This window comes from Pararge aegeria, chromosome 11 (genome assembly GCF_905163445.1).
Source record: "Pararge aegeria chromosome 11, ilParAegt1.1, whole genome shotgun sequence".
NCBI lineage: Eukaryota > Metazoa > Arthropoda > Insecta > Lepidoptera > Nymphalidae > Pararge > Pararge aegeria.
Window position 1 is genome coordinate 9752935 of NC_053190.1, and position 21219 is coordinate 9774153.

The 21219-nt window shown below is 34.0% G+C and overlaps 1 protein-coding gene across 1 annotated transcript in view; it reads right to left on the minus strand.

Moving 5' to 3' along the window:
• The window catches only part of LOC120627343, a 133877-nt gene that overhangs the window by 67864 nt on the left and 44794 nt on the right, over positions 1-21219 (minus strand). The window contains exon 4 of the mRNA XM_039895327.1: positions 2625-2708. Coding sequence (XP_039751261.1) covers positions 2625-2708 — 84 coding nt within the window. The remainder of the gene's footprint in view (positions 1-2624; positions 2709-21219) is intronic.

A 21219-nucleotide genomic window follows, 5' to 3' on the forward strand; every position in this document is an offset into this window, starting at 1 on the left:
GAATTTAAAATTTCTAAGTTCTCTAGACTTGTAACGATTCATGAACCTCATCACTTTCTACCGGTAAGATTGCAGTCAAGGGCTAACTTGTAGTAGAATAAAAAAAAACTTGTCGATGCAGTCCAAGATAGTAACGGACTAACCTATTAAGAGATATGGAAGTCAAATCAAACCGTTTATCGGTTACTACGGTCTACGCGACATCGTATTGGAACGCTAAACCGATTAGCGGCTCGACGATGTCGGTAGGGTGGTAACTAGCCATGGCCGAAGCGTCCCACCAGACTGCTCAACTCTCAACTGTTCAAGCTTAAGTCCCGAATCGGGCAACAAAGTTTTAGGCTTAGTTAGAAATTCTAGTACCAGCCTTACGTTAGGATAATGGCGTGTCCCCCCCCCCCATTCCTTGAATAGCACGTGAAGCCGTCAGTCAAGATAATATTAAGCTTTAAAACCCACCAACCCGCATGGAGCATCGTGTTGGGTATATGACCTACGTCTAAAACTCTGTGAGAAGTTAATAGTGTTGATAATAATGATGAGGAATAGGTAGGTAGGTCTTTATAGAAACATAAGAAATTTGCGTTGTACGAATAGGTACTAACAAAGATGTTTTCCGTTCCGATATAGATTTTAGAGCCATTGTTATGTAAATTTTCCGTAACCTCTCCAATGAGGCCTCGTTGAATACCTATGCCTATTTTAAAACCGTTGATAATTTAGAGTTTTTCGAAAACAACTATGTACTTGTGTGTTACAAAATTTAGGTACCTTTGTAACGTGTTGAAGATTTGAGTTGAGTTGAATGTTCTTTCACCTAAAATTGTATTAAAAAGTTCAAGCATAAAATTATCACGACTACTTATCGGAGTTTCTAGAAAATGCAATATACCTAACAAAGGGAAAAGGACAATTAATGAAGTAAACAGAATGTTTATCTTATCCAAGTTTTATCCACTCTCCGAACATGGTTGCAGTGGAAATAATAAAAAAATAATATATTATATGAATATATAGATACGTATATGAATCAGCCAGACATGCAGTCAGCATTCTTGGCACCATTCTACACGAACATGACCATTACAGTAATTAGTTCAATTACCAGTTTTATTGTAACATTATAAATTGAATATATTGAAAATAAATAGAAGAAAATTTGGAAAATCCAAAAGTGCACGCCTCATAGCGATCATTCACATTAAAAAAAAATAGAACAAATAAAATTAATATCTTTATGTCTCACGCGATTTTATGAGACGAAATTTACATAGCGAAAGCGCGAATCTTGATTTTCCACATACTATTGCATATAGAAAAAATAAAAAAAACTAAATATCAAAACAAAAATTAAAAAAAAAAATAGTGGCGCCATAATTCTAAGGTGGGAAAAAAATATACTAAAAAAATGTATATATAGATATACAACGCAGTCGTATTTTTTTAATTTTTGATAAATACTAATTAGACGACAGTACTTAGAACGCTAATATGAACTAGAAATAGAATATAATAAAATAAAAAATATTCCGGTAAGATAATTATTTCGTCCAATTTCTCTGCCACATACACGGATCCGTAAACACAGACACACGGACGTCCAAGAATGATTTATTATTATTTACTATATTGAACAAGAATAATTGCTTATAAAATATATATCATATGTGCTAGACAGATTATTTTACTTGATGTTAGTGCACTCATATTATCCTGTAAGTGTTAGACTAATAAAAAAAAACATTATTTAAGTTTTGAAAGACTGGGTTTTTGACATGTCGAGAGTAGAGCATCACCTCACGCTCCGATTATGAGGCGTGCAAAAATCATTTAATATTACACAGGGGTAAACTTCTACCTTTAACTGCCAAAAGGTGGACAGTAAATTTTATATACAGGGGGATAATTTTTTTTGTCTCGTGGTATGTTCTATAGTAGTTCTGTTGTAGATAAATCCTTAATTAACATGTGATAATATAGCGGTTTTACTTTTCCAGAGGATACATTGTGATAAGGCTAGCAATACTTTTACACCTGTCAATTTATTTATAGAAATTGAGAGAGTTAGATTTGCGTATCTATAACAGAATCAGAACCACTGGTGTAGTTAGTTGCTCTGGCTTCTCTAATTTGGAAGTAACACTGTAGAGAGAAAATTCAACCGCAAAAACCGCTTTATTCTAATCGTTTGTTAGTAAGTAAGTACCTACCTACATAAAGTTTTAGTACTACCTCTATGAAATTTTTGAAAAGCATTTTTTTCTCCTGCGTAATGTTCCTGACAAGGAGCTCATGCTGATTCGAACTTTTTTTCTATATAGTAACGAAATGACCAATCAAATTCTTAGTTTTTCTTTTTTTTTTTAAAGCAAAATTTTTGTTAAATTGATATTCTATAGTTAAGTTTTAATTTAACAGCACGTTTATCTGCCAATATATTAAAATAACGTTTATTTTCCGCCTGCAAAAATGGTTCGATATACGACGCGTTGCTAAAAGCCGTTTTGTCCCACCACATAAGATGTTTTAAATTCAAAACTGTGAACAGAATATGTTTTTTGTTCCTAACAGAAAGTATGTACCTATTTGATACAGCCACCCTCACCAAAAACAGTATGACTCACCAGATGCCGGGGGAGGTTGCGGCGCCGGCGGAGGGCGGCTTGGGGTGGTGGGCGTCGGAGCGCTTTCCCGCTTCTTCCCATTTCCTGGAAGAGAAATATTATACACATTTATAACGATGACTCATGGCTTCAATTTTTGAGAGTAGATTCATTTTACAAAATACATTAGTTTTATATAGTCAGTCAACACTTCAACCGATTGACTCCACTGTTAAAGTAAGAGAAATTTTAATTAAAACGCACATAACTTAGAAAAGTTAGTTGTGCGTGCTGGGATTCGAACTCGAGTCCCCGAAAGTGAAGTCGAGCTCCTACCCAATGCCCTATCACCGCTTCGCTTTGAATTGTGATGGCTATAATACTAAGAACTATTAATTATAATAAGGGCTCCAGGTGAATAATTACTTTTCTGACTCTATTAGTAAAGACATCCGATACCTCTGCTTTGTGTGATGTACGGCATACGAAGCAGACGCATTTCCAGTCTAATTAATTAATAAGTGATGCGGTAATAGGCTGTACCGGGTATTTATTATTACTAACTATGAAAATAAATATGAAGGCCATATTGCAAATGATACTGAAAATAGGGGTCGCCGTTTCGAAATGGGGTTATTGTAAAGTATTTTATAAAGGAGCTTCATTTGCCCGAAAGTTTTTATACAATGAAAATGTAAGTAAAGAATAAATTTATTTTTAAACTCGGTATGAAACGTCTGTTTTTATTTATTACAGTTTTATAAAGTCAGCTAGAGGAGTAGGTATATACAAAGATATTTATTGCATACTTAAAATACAATTTATTATTCCTCTCGACCTTCAGCTACAGACTTGTCTAGACTCTAGACACATTCTTTATTCTCTTTTATAAAGGATTGTTTACTACATAAGTTTGTAACTTTGGAGTATATAATTTTAATATTTGATGGATATATCTTATAGGTAGGATATTATCAAATATACGATACGATAGGTTTAATGTCAATAATCATAAAACAGACCCTGTGGGCAGAAAGAGCCTACACGGCGTATTTTTAACTCGCGTTTATCGTATGTGCGATTATGGCTCCTGGTCGAAATTTTAAAGAGAAAACCAATTATTGAGTTTGTATCGCATTTGAAGCGCGTTTAAAATCGGCATCATATCATTATTATACACATACTATCTTCGTCCGCGTTTATTACGGTTTTTTTACAAGCCGCTTGTTTTCCTGGAATAAAAGGTAGCTTATACTCTCCGTCCTTCGAACTTACTCTATGCCAACGTTCACATTGATCCGTTGCTTATTTATTTATTTCGTACCAAAGGTTAGATTAACATGAAAATGGACAGGTCGTGCGCAAGGATGCAGTGCAGGACCTCACACTTATCTCTAAAGGGATTCCATCCAGAAGCCCTGGATGGAAAAATTTAATAGGTAAATTTATTTATTTATCTATTCATAAGACACACCAGCAATTAATTGTTACCAACAAACTACATTAATAAAAAAAAAAATTATGTGTTAGAATTACAAATTCTATCTAGTGCCATAACAATAATCCTTTATAGGTGTATACAGCATTATCGTTGTTATCTCAGGTCACAATTTAAATGCTGAGTAGGTTCTTAAAGATAACTGATCAATAGAGATAATTAAAAGAATACTAACGTTTCGTTGAGAATACAAGAATAAAATAAGTTGCTTGGCTAGGCCATGAAGGAAGGAGTAAAAAAACTTTCGCAATTATAATATTAGTTCGGATTAAGGAGCCGTCAAAGAGCAGCGCGGCAGATCTATGCTCTGAAATCCTCTCAACTATGAGACAAAGGCACAGGCCCATTAAGGTTGGATGACAATAAATTTGCCATTACAATTAATGCCATAAAGCGCGTAGAAAATACGCCATGTGTATAGGCCCTAACGAATACTCGCTCTTTTGACAAAATGTTCGAGTATGTAATTGACCTAACCACAAATGGCACGCTGGACGCGAAGTTGAACGCCGCTAAGGACGCAGGGTCGACGCCGCGACCTTTGCCTTAAACGCAATACGCACTTGCTATACTTAACCGCTAATAGCTTACATGACAAGTGAAATTGTGCACTGGACACAACTTTACATAAGCAAGGTGATACTTTCGAAATGTAGGAAGTGTGCATTGATATTAGCTTGTCATATCGAGTTACTGTCAATATAAAATTATATTACTTAAGGCTACCTAGTATTAAATATCCGAGAAAATAAATAACTTATTAGGAAACAATGCGAGATTTAGCAAATCATACTCTCTTAAGAAAAGAGCCGGCTAAGTGCGCTTGTGTACGGTGTGACGGTTGCGGCTTTTCTAACGGGATCGTGATATCGTTATCTCTGACTAGTGACTACGTGTTTAAACAGCAAACTTGATATACAACTGTATAAAAATCGCAAATCAAGTTTGTCTCGTCATAATTTTATACAGGACTAGTCTACCACGTACCAACGTACTACGTATAAAGTTTGAAGTATATGATAAGTATATCTAACCAAAACATACGTTAAAGCTCTTTAATACGTAGCTTTTGGAAGCTTTCAACGAATTTACTAATGTTTATTTACTGTAATGTATATAATGTACTAATAGTACATACCGCTTAGGTTCTAAAATTGACCAATTGTGGCAAAATATGATTTTGTTTAAATTGGTTGAAGCTATTTGCATTAAAAATCTTTTGTGGTGAACCTACTTGGTCTCTTCGAAAAGCAGACCACTTGGCTATCATGCATCGCATACCTAAATAGAAAAAAACATGATACTACATGTCCTCATACGCTATATCAGTTCCCATATCTCGGGCTAACTCGCACGCAACACCGTGTCGTGGGAAGGCGATTGCACAATGTAACGATAAAAACAACGTGAAAACGAAACTCCATCATAAGACATGCAATGATTACAATCTAGCCATCACATCGCACTGCCACGTCCAACTTAACTGCACCGTGGAAAGTTAGAAACGTATAAGATATATCATTAGGTGCATAATTTAGTACTTAGATTTAATAACACGTTAACGCTGATTAACGATCTAATCAGGCATATCAGGGATGTCCACTGTCTCGGCTTTGGGACAATCCACCGATACCCCTTTGGTCAACACTGTCAGGCCCATTCGTAATCAGTGACTGACAGTTCAGAATCTGTTTGAATCGAGATGACAGTCTCCTTCAAAAAATTGCAATGAGTAGTTATTTGGAAAGGCAGATAAATAGGACACCGCCAATAAAAAAATCACAATCACTAATACTCAAGTTAGAGAAACTATTTTAATTTTTAGCTTTTTAATTTTTATTACAAGTTATCATATAAGAATGAAAAATCATTGTTAAATTGTAAAATGATGTTGGAAAAGAGCAACTGCTGAGTTTGCTGTCAGCTACTTCTCAGTTGAATCTGCCTTCCGAACCGATGGTAAAGCCACTAAAAACAGATGTACTTGACGTTTCAAATGTTCTTTTATTAGGCCTACTTGAAATAAATGAATTTAAAATTTGAATTTATATACATGTAACCTTAAACCAATTGCCAGCCCTAACTAATAGTTATGACTCCACGTCACTTTTACAGGTGTAGAGACGACACATTTACATCTGAACCTGGGATGTGAACGAATGTGTGAACTATTGTTAAAATTCGTAACCGTATTTGAACTTAAATGTTTTCACTGCATATTTTTTATAAATCTCTACGACATACAAATCTCAAAGTATTTATTTATCTGCATGTTCACAACTCGATTGCGAATATAATTAAGTTTATAAAAATTGTTATTACAAGAATTTATTATATATATTTGATTAAGAATTTATTAGAATTACTAAATTTGTTGCATGTAAAAATCTAAAATAACAAACACTAAATGAAATATTCAAATTAATGTTTTGTCGAAAAGATTATTATTTTACAGAGTTATAACATTTATCAACCAACCAGTCATGTAATTTAGCTTTGATCTTTTGTACGATTATTATAATATCATTGATCCCAGAAAACTGTTTTGAAAAAACATAAGGTACCTGTTACATTTTTACATAGAAGATAAGATAATACTGATATTAAAAATTCATAATGTGATAAATAACTCATTGAACGCACGTGGTAATTTCTTTTAAGTAAAAGGACGGCAGAACTACATATTATCACAAAAATGTAGATTGACAAGAATTCGTGTCTCATTGAACGCTTCAAGGTAAGACTACACATAAGGTAAAAAGGTACTGGTTTTACAATTTAATATTAAGAAACTGCTTAAACTTAAAAACAGTTACAAAAGTTTTGGGGCACCATGAAGAATGTGAACAGAATCACTTTATTTATTGGTATAATTTTATACAGATCTCAATTTTTTTCGTTAACTGTACGGAGGCACAAGCAAGGAGACAGGTCCAGGTCAGACACACCCTAATTCCCCTTCCTCGCACCTCTAGTATCAGGCGTGTGCTGAGGACGCTCCAAGAGTGTCTGCTCGTTTCCACTAAACCTAGAAATCTCTTTAATTAGGTGCTTCAGAGAAAAAAAATTACGAACTCGTATATGATGTCTAAAGTTACGACACGATTCGGCGTTTAAACTTTAGGGGACTCGTGAACTGACACTTGACTGGTTCTTTAATAAACTTAAATCCATACGAAAAATGAAAAATATGACAATACAAACACAATATACCACGCCTTGTGGCAAGAACCATTGACCAGTTAGATTAGGCGTTACTTACTTAAGCATTGCCTCGTCCGTTGTCAAAGAATACGGGTGTCATACTCGTTTTCCTTACCTAAAACCGGGATAGGTTTTGACGTCGCGCGCAGCAAATCATTTACCGTAGATAATCTATAATGGAATTACGTTAAGGACCTGGTCTGCGAAGCACGGCCAAATCTTTCCACGCAAAAAAAAAATCACTATTTTTAAATTATATAAAAAAAAAACCAGTTAGATTAGGCGTTACTTACTTAAGCATTGCCTCGTCCGTTGTCAAAGAATACGGGTGTCATACTCGTTTTCCTTACCTAAAACCGGGATAGGTTTTGACGTCGCGCGCAGCAAATCATTTACCGTAGATAATCTATAATGGAATTACGTTAAGGACCTGGTCTGCGAAGCACGGCCAAATCTTTCCACGCAAAAAAAAAATCACTATTTTTAAATTATATAAAAAAAAAACCAGTTAGATTAGGCGTTACTTACTTAAGCATTGCCTCGTCCGTTGTCAAAGAATACGGGTGTCATACTCGTTTTCCTTACCTAAAACCGGGATAGGTTTTGACGTCGCGCGCAGCAAATCATTTACCGTAGATAATCTATAATGGAATTACGTTAAGGACCTGGTCTGCGAAGCACGGCCAAATCAATCCACGCAAAAAAAAAAATCACTATTTTTAATTATATAAAAAAAAATCTTACCTCTGGCTCCAAATGATCCGAACCTCTCCCGATTAACGGCTAATTTATACTTTTTATCTGCTTTATCACTAGGAACTGGTAGCTTGGACGGATACTTTTCTGATCCACTTCTGTAAAGTTTCTCTTTGGACCCGTGTGCCCCCATCTTGAGGATCTTCATTAAATGAACATTGTGTCAGTTGTAAATATTCATATTGTCTTTAGGAACTATATTTCTATCACTTGTCACTTGTCACATAACACAGTTTGTACACAGTTTTAAATTCCTCAGGCCATTATCGTATTTAAACTTCTTTTTAATGCTTAATTGCACGTATTTAATCATCACTTAAATTAAATTACTTGTTTTCAAACTATGCTTTTAATTATAATATTATTAATATTACGTCTAGTGTCATAATTTTAGTTTAATCTATACGTATGCTGTATACGTATAGATTAAAATGTTTGTGTGAAATGGATGTGTAATGTTTCTAATTTTTCCCGTTAGTGATTATAATATGGTATTGAACTAATTAATTTTAATTTAGTTAATAACTTAAACGATACATTATACCAATCGATATGTAGGCATAATCTATAGATTAACTTCCTCAGTTAATTTTAAAATGTAGACGTTAGTTAACATATCGGAAATAACTTGAGAGCTTATCAATTCGATGATGTTAGGATTATTTTTATGAAACACTTAATTTGAATAATAATTATTTGACGGCCGATTTGCGCAGTTTGCAGCGACCCTGCTTTCTGAGTACAAGGCCGTGGGTTCGATTCCCGCAACTGGAAAATATTTGTGTGATGAGCGTGAATGTTTTTCAGTTTCTGGGTGTTTATATATACTTATATATTCTAAGTATTTATGTATATTATTCATAAAAATATTCATCAGTCATCTTGGTACCCATAACACAAGCTACGCTTACTTTGGGGCTAGGTGGCGATGTGTGTACTGTCGTAGTATATTTATTTATTTATTTTTATTTATTCTTTCTTCCCCTAGGAGTTTTTGGGATAGAGGACGGAACTCTTCTAGAGTTTTTTTTAGGGAGGAGGCCTTTTGTATTCTGCTTCTATTTTTATTGTTTCTGTTTTTTTCTATTTATATTTAACTTCATGTGGTTTGAAAAAAAGCTTCCGCTTCAAAAAAAACACAAAGCAGTATCATTTTCAATCATAGCAATGCAGAGCCCGCCTTGCCGCATTGGAGCAGCATGTAGGGTCTTAGCACTAAAACTCTCTATCCTATGATAGAGATGCCTTATGCGTGGCAGTAAAGCATAGTCTGATCTTGATAATTATAACACCTAATAGTACTTCGCCCCAAAATAAGATAATAAAAAACGGCAAACTTGAATTTTCAAAAGTTACAGGGCTCTGAAAGGTGAACAAACCGATGCCACTGCGACCGGTTAATTATGCCATTACGAACATTTATTTTATTACTATGTTTTGATAGTAATAACCTAAACCCGTGCCTATAATTTCTGAATGTCTTACCTCGTAGTATGACCTTAAATCGTGCGAAATTTCATTTGAATTCATTTAATAGTTTCAGCTTGACACAAACAGACAGATACATAAATGATAAAAGTTTTAGTTTCGTTTTTAATAAAAAAAAAAATTACACACGTTATCACGTTTTTATTCTTCACACAATTACTCCCACGCAGGTATTATTCTTTTTAAATATTTTGTTGGATTATAATTTGTTGGAAAAAGTAGGCAAATTTACAGTGTCAGTGCCTTGGCAAAATCTGTGATAATAGAATTAGTCTTTGAGAATAGAACCTAAATAAATAACTACCTAATTAACTTATTATTTAAATTAATTATGGTCGAATTTTGACCACTTCAGGTTCACTAGTAATTATAATAAGGCATCTGCCGGCTTTAATTTTTGTTACTTATTTTGCTCATACGAAAGACAACTTTGACAATATCAATTTAAAAAAAAAGTGACGAACATTATCCACACGTGGTAGGCATATAACAAAGTGATATAGGTACGTTGATATAATTATTGCAATGCTTTCATCTATTTCTGAAGTCGACTCACGACAGTGTCCAAGTTAGAAAGATCTCTCCTCCTTGCCGAGATCTATTCACGGACAACAAAATATTATTATAGTAAATGAGAACCCAAAGACCAACGTCAACTGGTCATTTGATGCATTAAGAGCACTGCTAAAGATGATCACTTTCTCGGAACTAATGCTTAGTCGAGCGAGTAAGCTTTCAAATGAAATAGGTAGATTTTATAATGTCATACAATTCAGAAAAATATTTATTTTTCCGTTTTAGGTACTAGTATTTTTTTTTTAATGTTATTAACTTTGAAGTAAAAGAATTATTATAGGTTTTAATACTAAAACACCCAGTGGCGTGCATAGAGGGTATGCACAGTATATGCAGGTGATATAAAATGAAGAAAATCTCCAGTACGAGCTATAAATAGGTACTTAAGGGTTGGCTTTTTATAACTTTTACAATACCTATCATTAAGTTTTTTATAACCCTTACAGGAGATTTTCTTCATTTTATATCATCTGCATACCCTCTATGCACGCCACTGAATACACAATTCTCTAAAGTCTAAAGTAACGTACCTAGAGTTTATAATTTCTTTTGAGGCATTGACTACGGTGCCGGTAGTTCTTACAACTTACAATGGTATTAATTCTTGATATTTCTTGGAATGTCTTATTGCAAGAACATACTTACTAAAATACTTTGATTATTAACATGTGGTATAGAATCCTAAACTATATCTACCTACGACCAGTAGATATAGATATAGGTACACATTACTGCACACAAATTCATCTACATTCATTTACACGAACACGGGTATGAAAAGGTGGACTTATTGCTAAAGAAGCCTTATCCCTTTTATTGCTGTAAGGGGATAATTTCCTTCACTGATATTTTTTTTTAAATAAACTATGAGATGCTTGCTATTCTACAATAAGTATAACATCTTCATTCATGAGAACTACAACAAACTTCTATTGAATACTAGGCAGTGGATTATTATATAATATGCGTCTTAGGTATCTACTATATGTATATACCTACTTATAGTAAGGCCGAAAATATCAACAATAGAATAATGTTAGACTTCATTTATGTTAGTCTCAGAAGCCACTGAACCGTGATATGATAGACGTAATAATGAATTAGGTCTGCAACGGGACGCACAAACAGTTATAGATTAGAAACAAGAGTACCGTAGGAATACATAACTGACGAGTCAATTTCCGATCATATATCTACCTACCTACCTAGCTTTCGATGCAGCCAGTTCGATGTTATTAACATCGATGTCCCTCAAGTCTATTTCAATTTTTAGTACTTACTGCTTAATAAGTAGAGTGTAAGTCTGTTCACATTTACTGTATGTCTGCGTGCCAATCAAATGTATGAACCCGAGATAATATATTGTAAAAAAAATCAGTCATTCATATTTTTCATTATATTTTTCAAGCTTTATTTTATGTTAGGTCGAAAAGGACTCGTGTCTAGGGCGTTTAATAAATTTAAAAAAAACAATCTTATGGATGGAATTTTCACCGATTAGTCTCCTTCTCGATCTCAATATTAGCGAAGTACCTACCGTGTACTCAAGTGGCACACATAATAGCCATATATTGAATTAAATGTAAAAATTTGTTTTGTACGAACAATTGTATCTTCGATAATAAAATACAACAACATTGCAATTCAAGTCTTAAGTAACGACTCAAGTACTAAAATAAATCATATCGCAGTCATAAAATTTGTTACAATACAAGCGTTTTGACACTAAGGAAAAACGACAAATAAAGGCCTAGTGTAATTAAAACAAATGGTGCCGCTCAAACTAATAAAAGCAGACAAAACGTCGCAACTCCACTAGGTATATTCCTTTCCCGTAATAATCTGTATTAGTCACAAGAAGACATAAGCTAACGTTACCAGTTCTCTCAGATTTGTGGTTATTTTAGGACCGTTGCTTTCAGGGTTAAATAACTTAAAGACGCACCCGTGTCCTTTGAAACGATATATTAAACTGAGTTCTAGTGTTGCGGTATGAAGTGAGTGGAGATAAATGACTTTAGTATATTAAGCTTACATCTGCATGTAGGTAAGAATGAAGCATTTGTTACGGGTATTTTAAGGCTTTGTTGATATTACTTCTGTACTGTATTTCTACATTCCTCTATGTTTTGTTTATTCCTCTATGAGATTTAAGTTTAACAGTGGCATTAAGCAAGAAGAACACATACCTAATTTTTTTTAATTTTCATAATTGTTTAAAAACATGCAACGTTGATACATTAAACTCGTTCTTTATAAAAAGTTCAATGCCCTGTGGTGGCCACAGGGCATAGTAGGTACACTATTATGTGTTTTTATTTTTTATATAAAAATAATTAACTGACAATGCAGATGTCCCACTTGATCGTTAGTGATAAGACATCACATATAAACAGAGCATCACTTCGCAGGGCATGCAAGGAACACGTCCTAAAAATTGCTGCCCTGTGTCCATCAACGTGAGTCGTAGGTGTTAAGCCTCATGTACCTGTTATTACACCGGAAACCACACCCTTCAGACCATAACACTCTTGGCGGCACAAACAATCTAGGCGGTAGAACCCCAGAGAAGACCTATCACAAAAAGCTCTACTACCACTAAAAACAACAATTGTATAGTTTAGTAGAAAATTGAGACCACTAAATTGGTTGGTAGCAAAAAAATACTCATGGATTACCTATCACTACCGTTGTAATTGATATAGTTCGGTAAGATTTGGTATCTATACACGACTTTACGAGGCTGTCAAAAGGTCATCGACTTACCCGTAGATAACGTTCAAATCTAGAATCTGATCGTTTCCAGTTTCAATATTATTTTTTTGCCAACAGAGGTGGCCGATGAGCTAGCGGCACGTTTTGTGGTAACTAGCCACGGCCAAAGCCTCCAACCAGACCAGACCAGAGAAAATTCAGAAATTATAAATTTCCAAATTGCTCGTGCCGGGAATCGAACGTGAGACCTCCTACTTAAATTCAAAGCGCTCACCGCTGCGCCCGCGCCAGGTATGTCGTCAGGGAGTAAAACATGATAAAGTAAAGGCTAAATCATATGGACATTATTATCACATACGGTTCAACGTATATAATAGTACACATACACACACACACAAACACACACACACACTGCAATCATGTGGACATGAAGTATGGTTAGCAGATATTTCGAAACAATTCTTAACAATATGACGACTAGTGATGAAGGTAACTTAAAACATTTTTTGCAAGCCTGAAATCTGAATCAACCTACGTGATGTACGAAAAACTCGTGTAATTTCGTTAGTGACATTTGGCTTTTGGATGCTAAGTTAAAGTACAGTGCGTTCTTAGGTTTAATTCCCGGGCCGTATAGGTATTGTAATACATTCGTTTTTTTTTTTGTAAAAAAAAAATATCAGTACCAGCACAGAGTTAGTAAATTAGCACTATTTTCCTCTGTGCCTATAAGAACACGTCTAGAGGTCGGTACGGGTTTTTCTCACAAACATATTGACGTCCCAAACAGCATTGGATCAACTTGAAATGCGTAATGTAATTGCGTAGTCTTTTTTTTATATTCCACTACAAATAAGCCCTCGACTGCTATCTCACCTGGTGGTATGTGACGATGCAGTCTAAGAAGGTACCGAACTAAACTTTTAGGGAGTATGACAGTTATATATAATCGGTTTTACGCGACATTGTACCGGGACGCTAAATCATAAATAAGTCTTTATCGGTCAGCACCAAACCAGACCAGTCAAAATTCATAAATTCGAAATTCCCAAACTGCCTCAGCCGGAATTCTATCCGGCAAAACCACAGCGCTCACCGCTGCGCTAGGGAGTTTGTCAAAACTACTAAAACTACTACAAAGTCTCAACTAAGAAAAGCATATTGTAGTACCAATCCAGCAACCAGTATTCAGTATAAGTAGTTCACTGATTTCGATATGGAATGTTATCTATATATAATGGCTAAACACAAATCTTGTCCTGATAGAGTCTAGGTAGTTTGTTATCTTCACTAATTTATTAGTTATTCAATTTTTACTAAACATTAGCAGTGAGTGAGAACTTAAATTATGTGTGGGTTGTTTTTAAAATACCTACCAAACCTATAAACACGTGAAATATGCATTGTATGTGTTTGTAAATATTTAAACGTCACGCGGAGGTGTTTAAAAACAATGACATCAACATTCAACAAAGTAGAGACCAAAAAAATACTATTATCGTTGTATCTACTAAGTATCGAGTGTGCACAGTATAGAAGAAAATCCAATGGGCGCTAGGGTCCCAAGGTGCTGCAATGCGAGCAACCCCGGACTAGTAGACGCTATGTTTGTTGACCCCCGACTGAGTTAAGGGTGTTGATGACATCCAACGAGTCAAAGGGGGCACACGCCGCACGCTGGACGAAAGCGATACTCTAGACATTGGAATTTCGAAATCCCTATAAAATACGTATCTGAATATTAAAACATCTTAGCCTTAGCGCTAAGAGGACGTCCATGATGATGGAATACAATTAAAACAAATTTTTGAGTTTTTAGTGTACGAAATATAAAGTTCTACGCCACACGCGTAAGTTGAAAATGAAAAAGTATATTTGAACATCAACATCACAACTTATTTGTTGAATACATTAGGTAAAATATTGTTATAATTCACAACAGAACCGAACAGAAGTTATAAAGAATATCTAATGCTTTTTTGCTCAAATGGGATGCATGCGACTGTATGAAACACCAATGGTTTAAAAGTTTGCACTTTAGTAAACTCAACTATTAACTATTTCACTGATCATAAGTGATTTGAGCCGTTGATGAGTTCCAAATTCCATCTACGAATCTCGTCTCAAAACGTTAATAGAACTAGATTATTTTACATATAAAACGCGTGTAATTTATAACCTTTTAAAAACTTCTGTTTGTCTCAAAATGGCTAGAAGTCACTTTGCAACAGTTTAATATATTTGACCATGCCCCAAAATAACAAACATAGCACCACAAAGATGTTTTAAGTCATTCGTTTATTTAAAATCACACCTAAGTGGTCACAAAGCCAACAAAGTCACCGAAACGACAAGTAGCTATTGACAGTATTACACACAGTCAATATCTTTAGCTTATAATATATTTACTATAGTATTACAACAATGAACATTAAATACCTAGAAGACAGTCGAACTAGCCAGCTAAATCCCTCCCTAGTATAGAGCAACGTTGCTAAAATGTTAAATAATCATTTCGTGAGTCAATAACGTAGCTTGATAATAAAGTATAACTATATCATTGACGTTTTGTTACAGAATTAGAATCTCATTCATAGTCTCATTTTCAGGACATCAATGTAATCAAATAAACGATCACCTAAAGACTGTGCAAGCGATTATGGACTGTTTATATCGTTTAAATCTGTAATTTAAAAACATAGGTAAATGCGATAATTTGTACTTGTTTGAATTTTCCAAAGTTACGAATAAGTATAACGCGTTGTTAGGTGAGTATCATCAATTCATACAAGGGACAAGGTCATAGTGGCGACAGAGAAAAGCTTGCTATATATGCTATATCCATGTGAATATACCGATCGCTATTTCAAATCATAAAGATTCCCAATAACCTTTGCGATTTGTAAAACGGGAGACATCTCACGGGGTACAATTTCAATCTTGAACGTTACAAAAATTGTATATAGCTAAGAGATATTAAACTCAGACGGTCGCTCGATTCATAAATAACACGACTTCGATGTTGAAGTACAAATCAATCCGGACCTACATTTATACTTTTAATAAAGTTAAATATAAACTCTTGGTATTTTCTATAAAGTATTTTTTTTTATCACAAATTCAGAAACCTATGTAAAAGAAGGCACGTAGCGCTAACATTGAAACTTACTTAAAATGTGCTAAGTGTCCATTTACGTCATCGTCAGAATAATGTCTATTTATTTTGCAATGAGCTCCGAGTACGCTGCATCGACAAAAATAACCTTGTGGTCGTATGAACACAGATAGGCAAGTATAATATCTCAGTTGCCACCTTTAAGATAATGTAATGGTAATGAAAATTATTTGTGTGCTCGGTTGGACCTTGGTTATTACCTCGGTTAGTCTAAGAAGCAAGCCAAAATTCAAGCGAAATTGAATCTTATGATAATACTCCTGAATAGAAATGAATCTAACTTAGGTACTATTTCGTAATTAAACACACTTTAAGTATGCAGTTTGTATCCTTTCCAATATGATAAACTGTTTTAGCGTAACCAAAATTTGTATATACTCGTAAAGTCATTCCCTACCAACACCATAACAAAACGTGAAAATACTTAATTTATATTTACAGTTTCCAATTAGACAAACCATTTGACGTACACAGTACACACTGACTTCTCAGAATTCGATTCCAAGAATAAATTTAATGTACACTAAGTAAATTACAATGCTGATACCGTTAACAATCAAGGTAAGATTGATTATAAAACGTTACAATATGAATACACTACCTAACAAGAACGAACGAAAAATAGACAACAAACCAGTCGAGCACAGCGAAAAACTAAGCGGCGCAGCGTAAAATTTAAAATATGACTATTCTTGATATGATCTTTGTTCTAACTCACCCATAAAAACACGGAAGATCAAATATAAGACGTATATTCAGTACTCTGGTTCAGACAGCATTGTCCTATGCTAGAGCAGAAAGAAGTTTGAATTGCTTTCATGAATAATCCTGTCTTCAGTCTTGCTGGTTATTAGGACAGAAAATCCACTCGAGCGGATCGAATGATCCAATTCATCAAGACAAACGACGGCTTTGCTTTTAATTTATATACAACCATATACTTCATATTAAAACTTGATTAGTAACATGCTCATTGCTCTTGGACAAAACAGGTGTGTAATAAAAATTATAATAACATACTGAAATACAAAATCGACTTTAATTTGCACTTTTAATGTTTACTTAACTATTATTTAAAAAAGAAGCACTCAAATTGGTTAACCAAATAAAAATATTTCAAATTCAAAAATGGCTACTGGTTGTAGATTTTCTATGCAATGCTTTAAAAGTATGAGAAAATAACCAAACACTTCGCTATTTAAAATAGATAGCTCTATCGCAGTTTACCTAATATGTGTTGTCTCTATACCACTTAAGTACTTGTGGCTTTTATATTATGACATAATATGCTATTTAGATTTATTGTCAATTTTTTTTATAGATTTCCAAAATTTCGAATAACTTACAGGAACGTTTTTAGTTTCTCGTGCTTCTCTGCACCAAAGCTAATTCAAAGTCTCATTATACATATTTAATAGTTGTATTGTATTTGTTTTGAAACTAGTACTCTTAGGAATGAACCAACATACAATAATAATTTTTTTATTGTTGTAAAATCAAAATACGCGGGAATATATGAATTTCTTATACTTTCTCTCCATTTTATATATTCTATTCTTGTTTTTTGCTTTTTTTAGATTTAATGTGTCATTCCTTGTTTTACCTCTGTACGCTTAATAAATATTCAAGCCGATAATAATCTTACTAGTCATAAATTATTGCACCAAACACAAGATGTTTAGAAACAATACTCAATGCTATTGATATGTTTCTATTTCAATCATAATGCGACTTGCTCACATAAACACGGTGGCTTAAAATCAGGTCGACCATTGCAACAGTTTTGGCGGAATTTCGTAATAACAAAACATCACCGATTTCGTCTTGGCTGAATTCCAAAATGTAGAGTCGAAGGGAACATACTGCGGTGCTGATAGTATCACCTCTTGCCTTAATTGTAAGCCAAATATGTCAACATTTTATTGATGTTTATCCTAATAAATTACGAAACCATTAATTGTGAAACTTTTACCCCTACGCGCCTCCTTAACCAAAACATTTTAAAGTTAGACTGAAATTAGAATAAACTAAAATAGCTTGCTCGTGTTAAGAAACTAAAAATAATACCAGAAGTGTCAACGAAATATGTATCTGTGGGCCACTCGCAGTTTAATTTGCTGTTAAAAGTTTTATCAATTTTATAATTCAGTTCTTATATTAATTTGTTTAATATTAAACCAAACGGACGTCATATTATTATATTACCTACTATACTGTTGGTAAAATTATCAAACTATTGCATTCGTGATGCGAGTATTTTTCTGCTTTTTATCGGGAAGTTCTGTCCTTCAAAGATCTTAATCAGATCCTCTTAAAGTTTAAGCGAGACAACCACCAGATCACACTTATTATTAAAAGAAATTTATAGCTTACACAATATTATCAAAGAACGTTCAGTTTTTTTTAAGTCAGTTCCTATAGTTACTGTAATATAGCGAAAGTAGATTTTTGCCCGATATATTTGATAACAATCTTCGTACCATATGTTTCGCTGATTTTTACGCATAATCTTTTTCCTGGCTACTGTCCCAATTTATTTGGGGTCAGCACTCCTAATATTTCTGCGCCACACCATAGATAGGGTTTTGGGTTGTCTATTCTGTTGTGTTACTCGCTATAATCGTCATTGTTTGTAGCCAGGTTATGGTCGTCAACGCTGGCCCAGTGCGGATTGATTTACTTATAGACTGACTGATAGATAGACTGACTCCACACGCCCTTGAAAACATTATGGAGAACTCTCAGTCATACAGGTCGCGGTATTTTCCTTCACCGTTGAATATTTTAATTGTTAAAAACGCACATAACTTAGAAAAGATAGTAGTGCGTGCTGGGATTCGAACTCGGCCCTCGATGGAGAAGCCGAAGTTCTAACCACTAGGCCAGACCTACAGAGTGGCCTGGTAAAAATCTGTTACCGATTTGAGATAAAGTCATCGTAGATGTTAACGAAACTAATCAAAGGATTATATCGAATCACCCATACTAATAGTCGAGCAACGGGTAATATTATATTTATTGCAAGAGAATAATGTTGTCAACGTGATGGGTGAATAGACTGAATATTTATTGATACAAACGCCCTATCCCGTCGAATCAACACGAGGTCACGCAGATTAACATCCGCTGACCGTATTATGTAGAACTCCGGAGTCTGGTGTTTCTCTCTATTCTGAGTTCTGGCCAACATATTATCCGCACTATAATACTAAACACAAATATTTCATACAATTTATATATTTTCATATGATGTGGCAACATATATTATATATATATATATATATTATATTTATTATATATATTATATCTTCGAGCCCATTATGTAGTAAATAATATGACAAGCTTGTAGGTATCATTAGTTTGGCATTCGACACTACCGTATACGATGCTCTCCAAGTTTCTGGCGATAGAATGAAATGGCGTTAAGTCGTGAAGAGGAAAGTCATGGATGGAGGTGGTCGCGACCCTTAGACATGAGAAGCACGACTGTTGAAAGAGGATCATAATTTTGTATTAATTGTGATAGAGTTGTTGTTATAAAAACATAAGACTCACTTTTTAATAAACCTCATATTAAAAAAAACGTATGCATGAAACGAACAAGGAATAAATTACTACGCCACATTCCGCAACAAATCTTTCCAGGAAATATTTGTATGCAAAACTATTCAAATAACATGTACTAAGATTTCACTAATAAATATTGAAAAGGTCTATGATTATGTGTAGTTAGGTATTTACTACTTCTCCCGGTATTCTAAAAACACGCGACCGAAAAGAGACTGCAGAATAGGTGCGTTTTGGGTTGTTTGTTTTACGTTTGTGTTTATATCTCGTCCCATTTTCTTCTTAAATAAATTATGATATTATTGATGTAGAAAACATTTTTAGCGGGGTCCAGAAGTTTCTCACGCATGTTTTACGGTTAAAGCCCAAAGCGCACTATGGGGCAATTTGGTAAATTAGTCCCCAAAACTTAAAAGACTATGTCGAACAAAAGTTTTCTTTTTAACATTGCTTGCTGTCATAAGTTGTGCACCACCTGATATTAACTCCATACTCTATAAGACCTCCGATCATTCGAGGTTTGATATTATGAAAAGGTACAATACAGCCAACGACATTTTTCTTTTTTATATTTCTAGTACATGCGTTGTCACAACCTGATATTTACAAGATAACAAGAGATTTTAAATTATATAAAGGAAACCTTATTGAGTCAGCAACGCATAATTTTATATTACTTCTCTTCGGAACTTTACATGGCTATCAAGCTAAACGATCGAAAGTAAAATAATCATTGAAGTCACGTAACTTCAAATTACAAAGTCGGACCGCGTTACCATTAGTTACGCGAGCGTGCTGCGACCGCGTATAAACAGCGGACAACAAGTCAGCATCTAATTGTACAAGTTACTGTTGCCACGAAGATAAATTAACCAGTAATAAAATAACACAGGAAAAGAACAAGGGACAAATGTTAACATAACCACCGCATCTGTAGTGGTGATAATCCATTTTCGAGTTATTTATTGGTGTCGGAAGGTGTATAAAAAATATATAATTTAAATGGAACACATTAATACTATTACATTTAAAGAAATCGACGTTTCTATTTGTGTTTTCAAAAAGTTTTGACAATAGTCACCTTTATTGCTTCATTTTAAAGTTAAATATATTACATAGAATTTACAGGAGGATGTTGTTGATATTTGAAGCACTCAGTGAGAAGAAAAACTCCACTAGACTTTAATATCATAAACCCTGGGGTCTTTTTTGAAAATAAAATACTGTATAGTAATATACTCGTAATAGACTGCTTATAAATTCTCATGCACTAGGAATAAATCGTAAGGATGGAAAAAAAACATAATCTTGTACATAGCATTTAAGTGGGATCTCGTCCATAAAAATAATTTTCCGTTCATATAATTTTATAAAATATCACTTACAATAGAAGCTTTACATTTTCCAACATGATTTATAATGCTATGTTTGCCATACCTAGATTATTAAGTTTGTTGGACAAGACAAACGACTACTAAAGAAGATTACATGTGTACAACTTTATTGTTTAAAAGTTGAACGTACTTGAACTTTACAATGAGTTGTAGTTACATCTCTAACATCCTACTAGAAAGAGTTTATCTATATAAAATACTAATAGAACCCGTCAGTCTTCTTAGGATAAGTATCTGAATAAG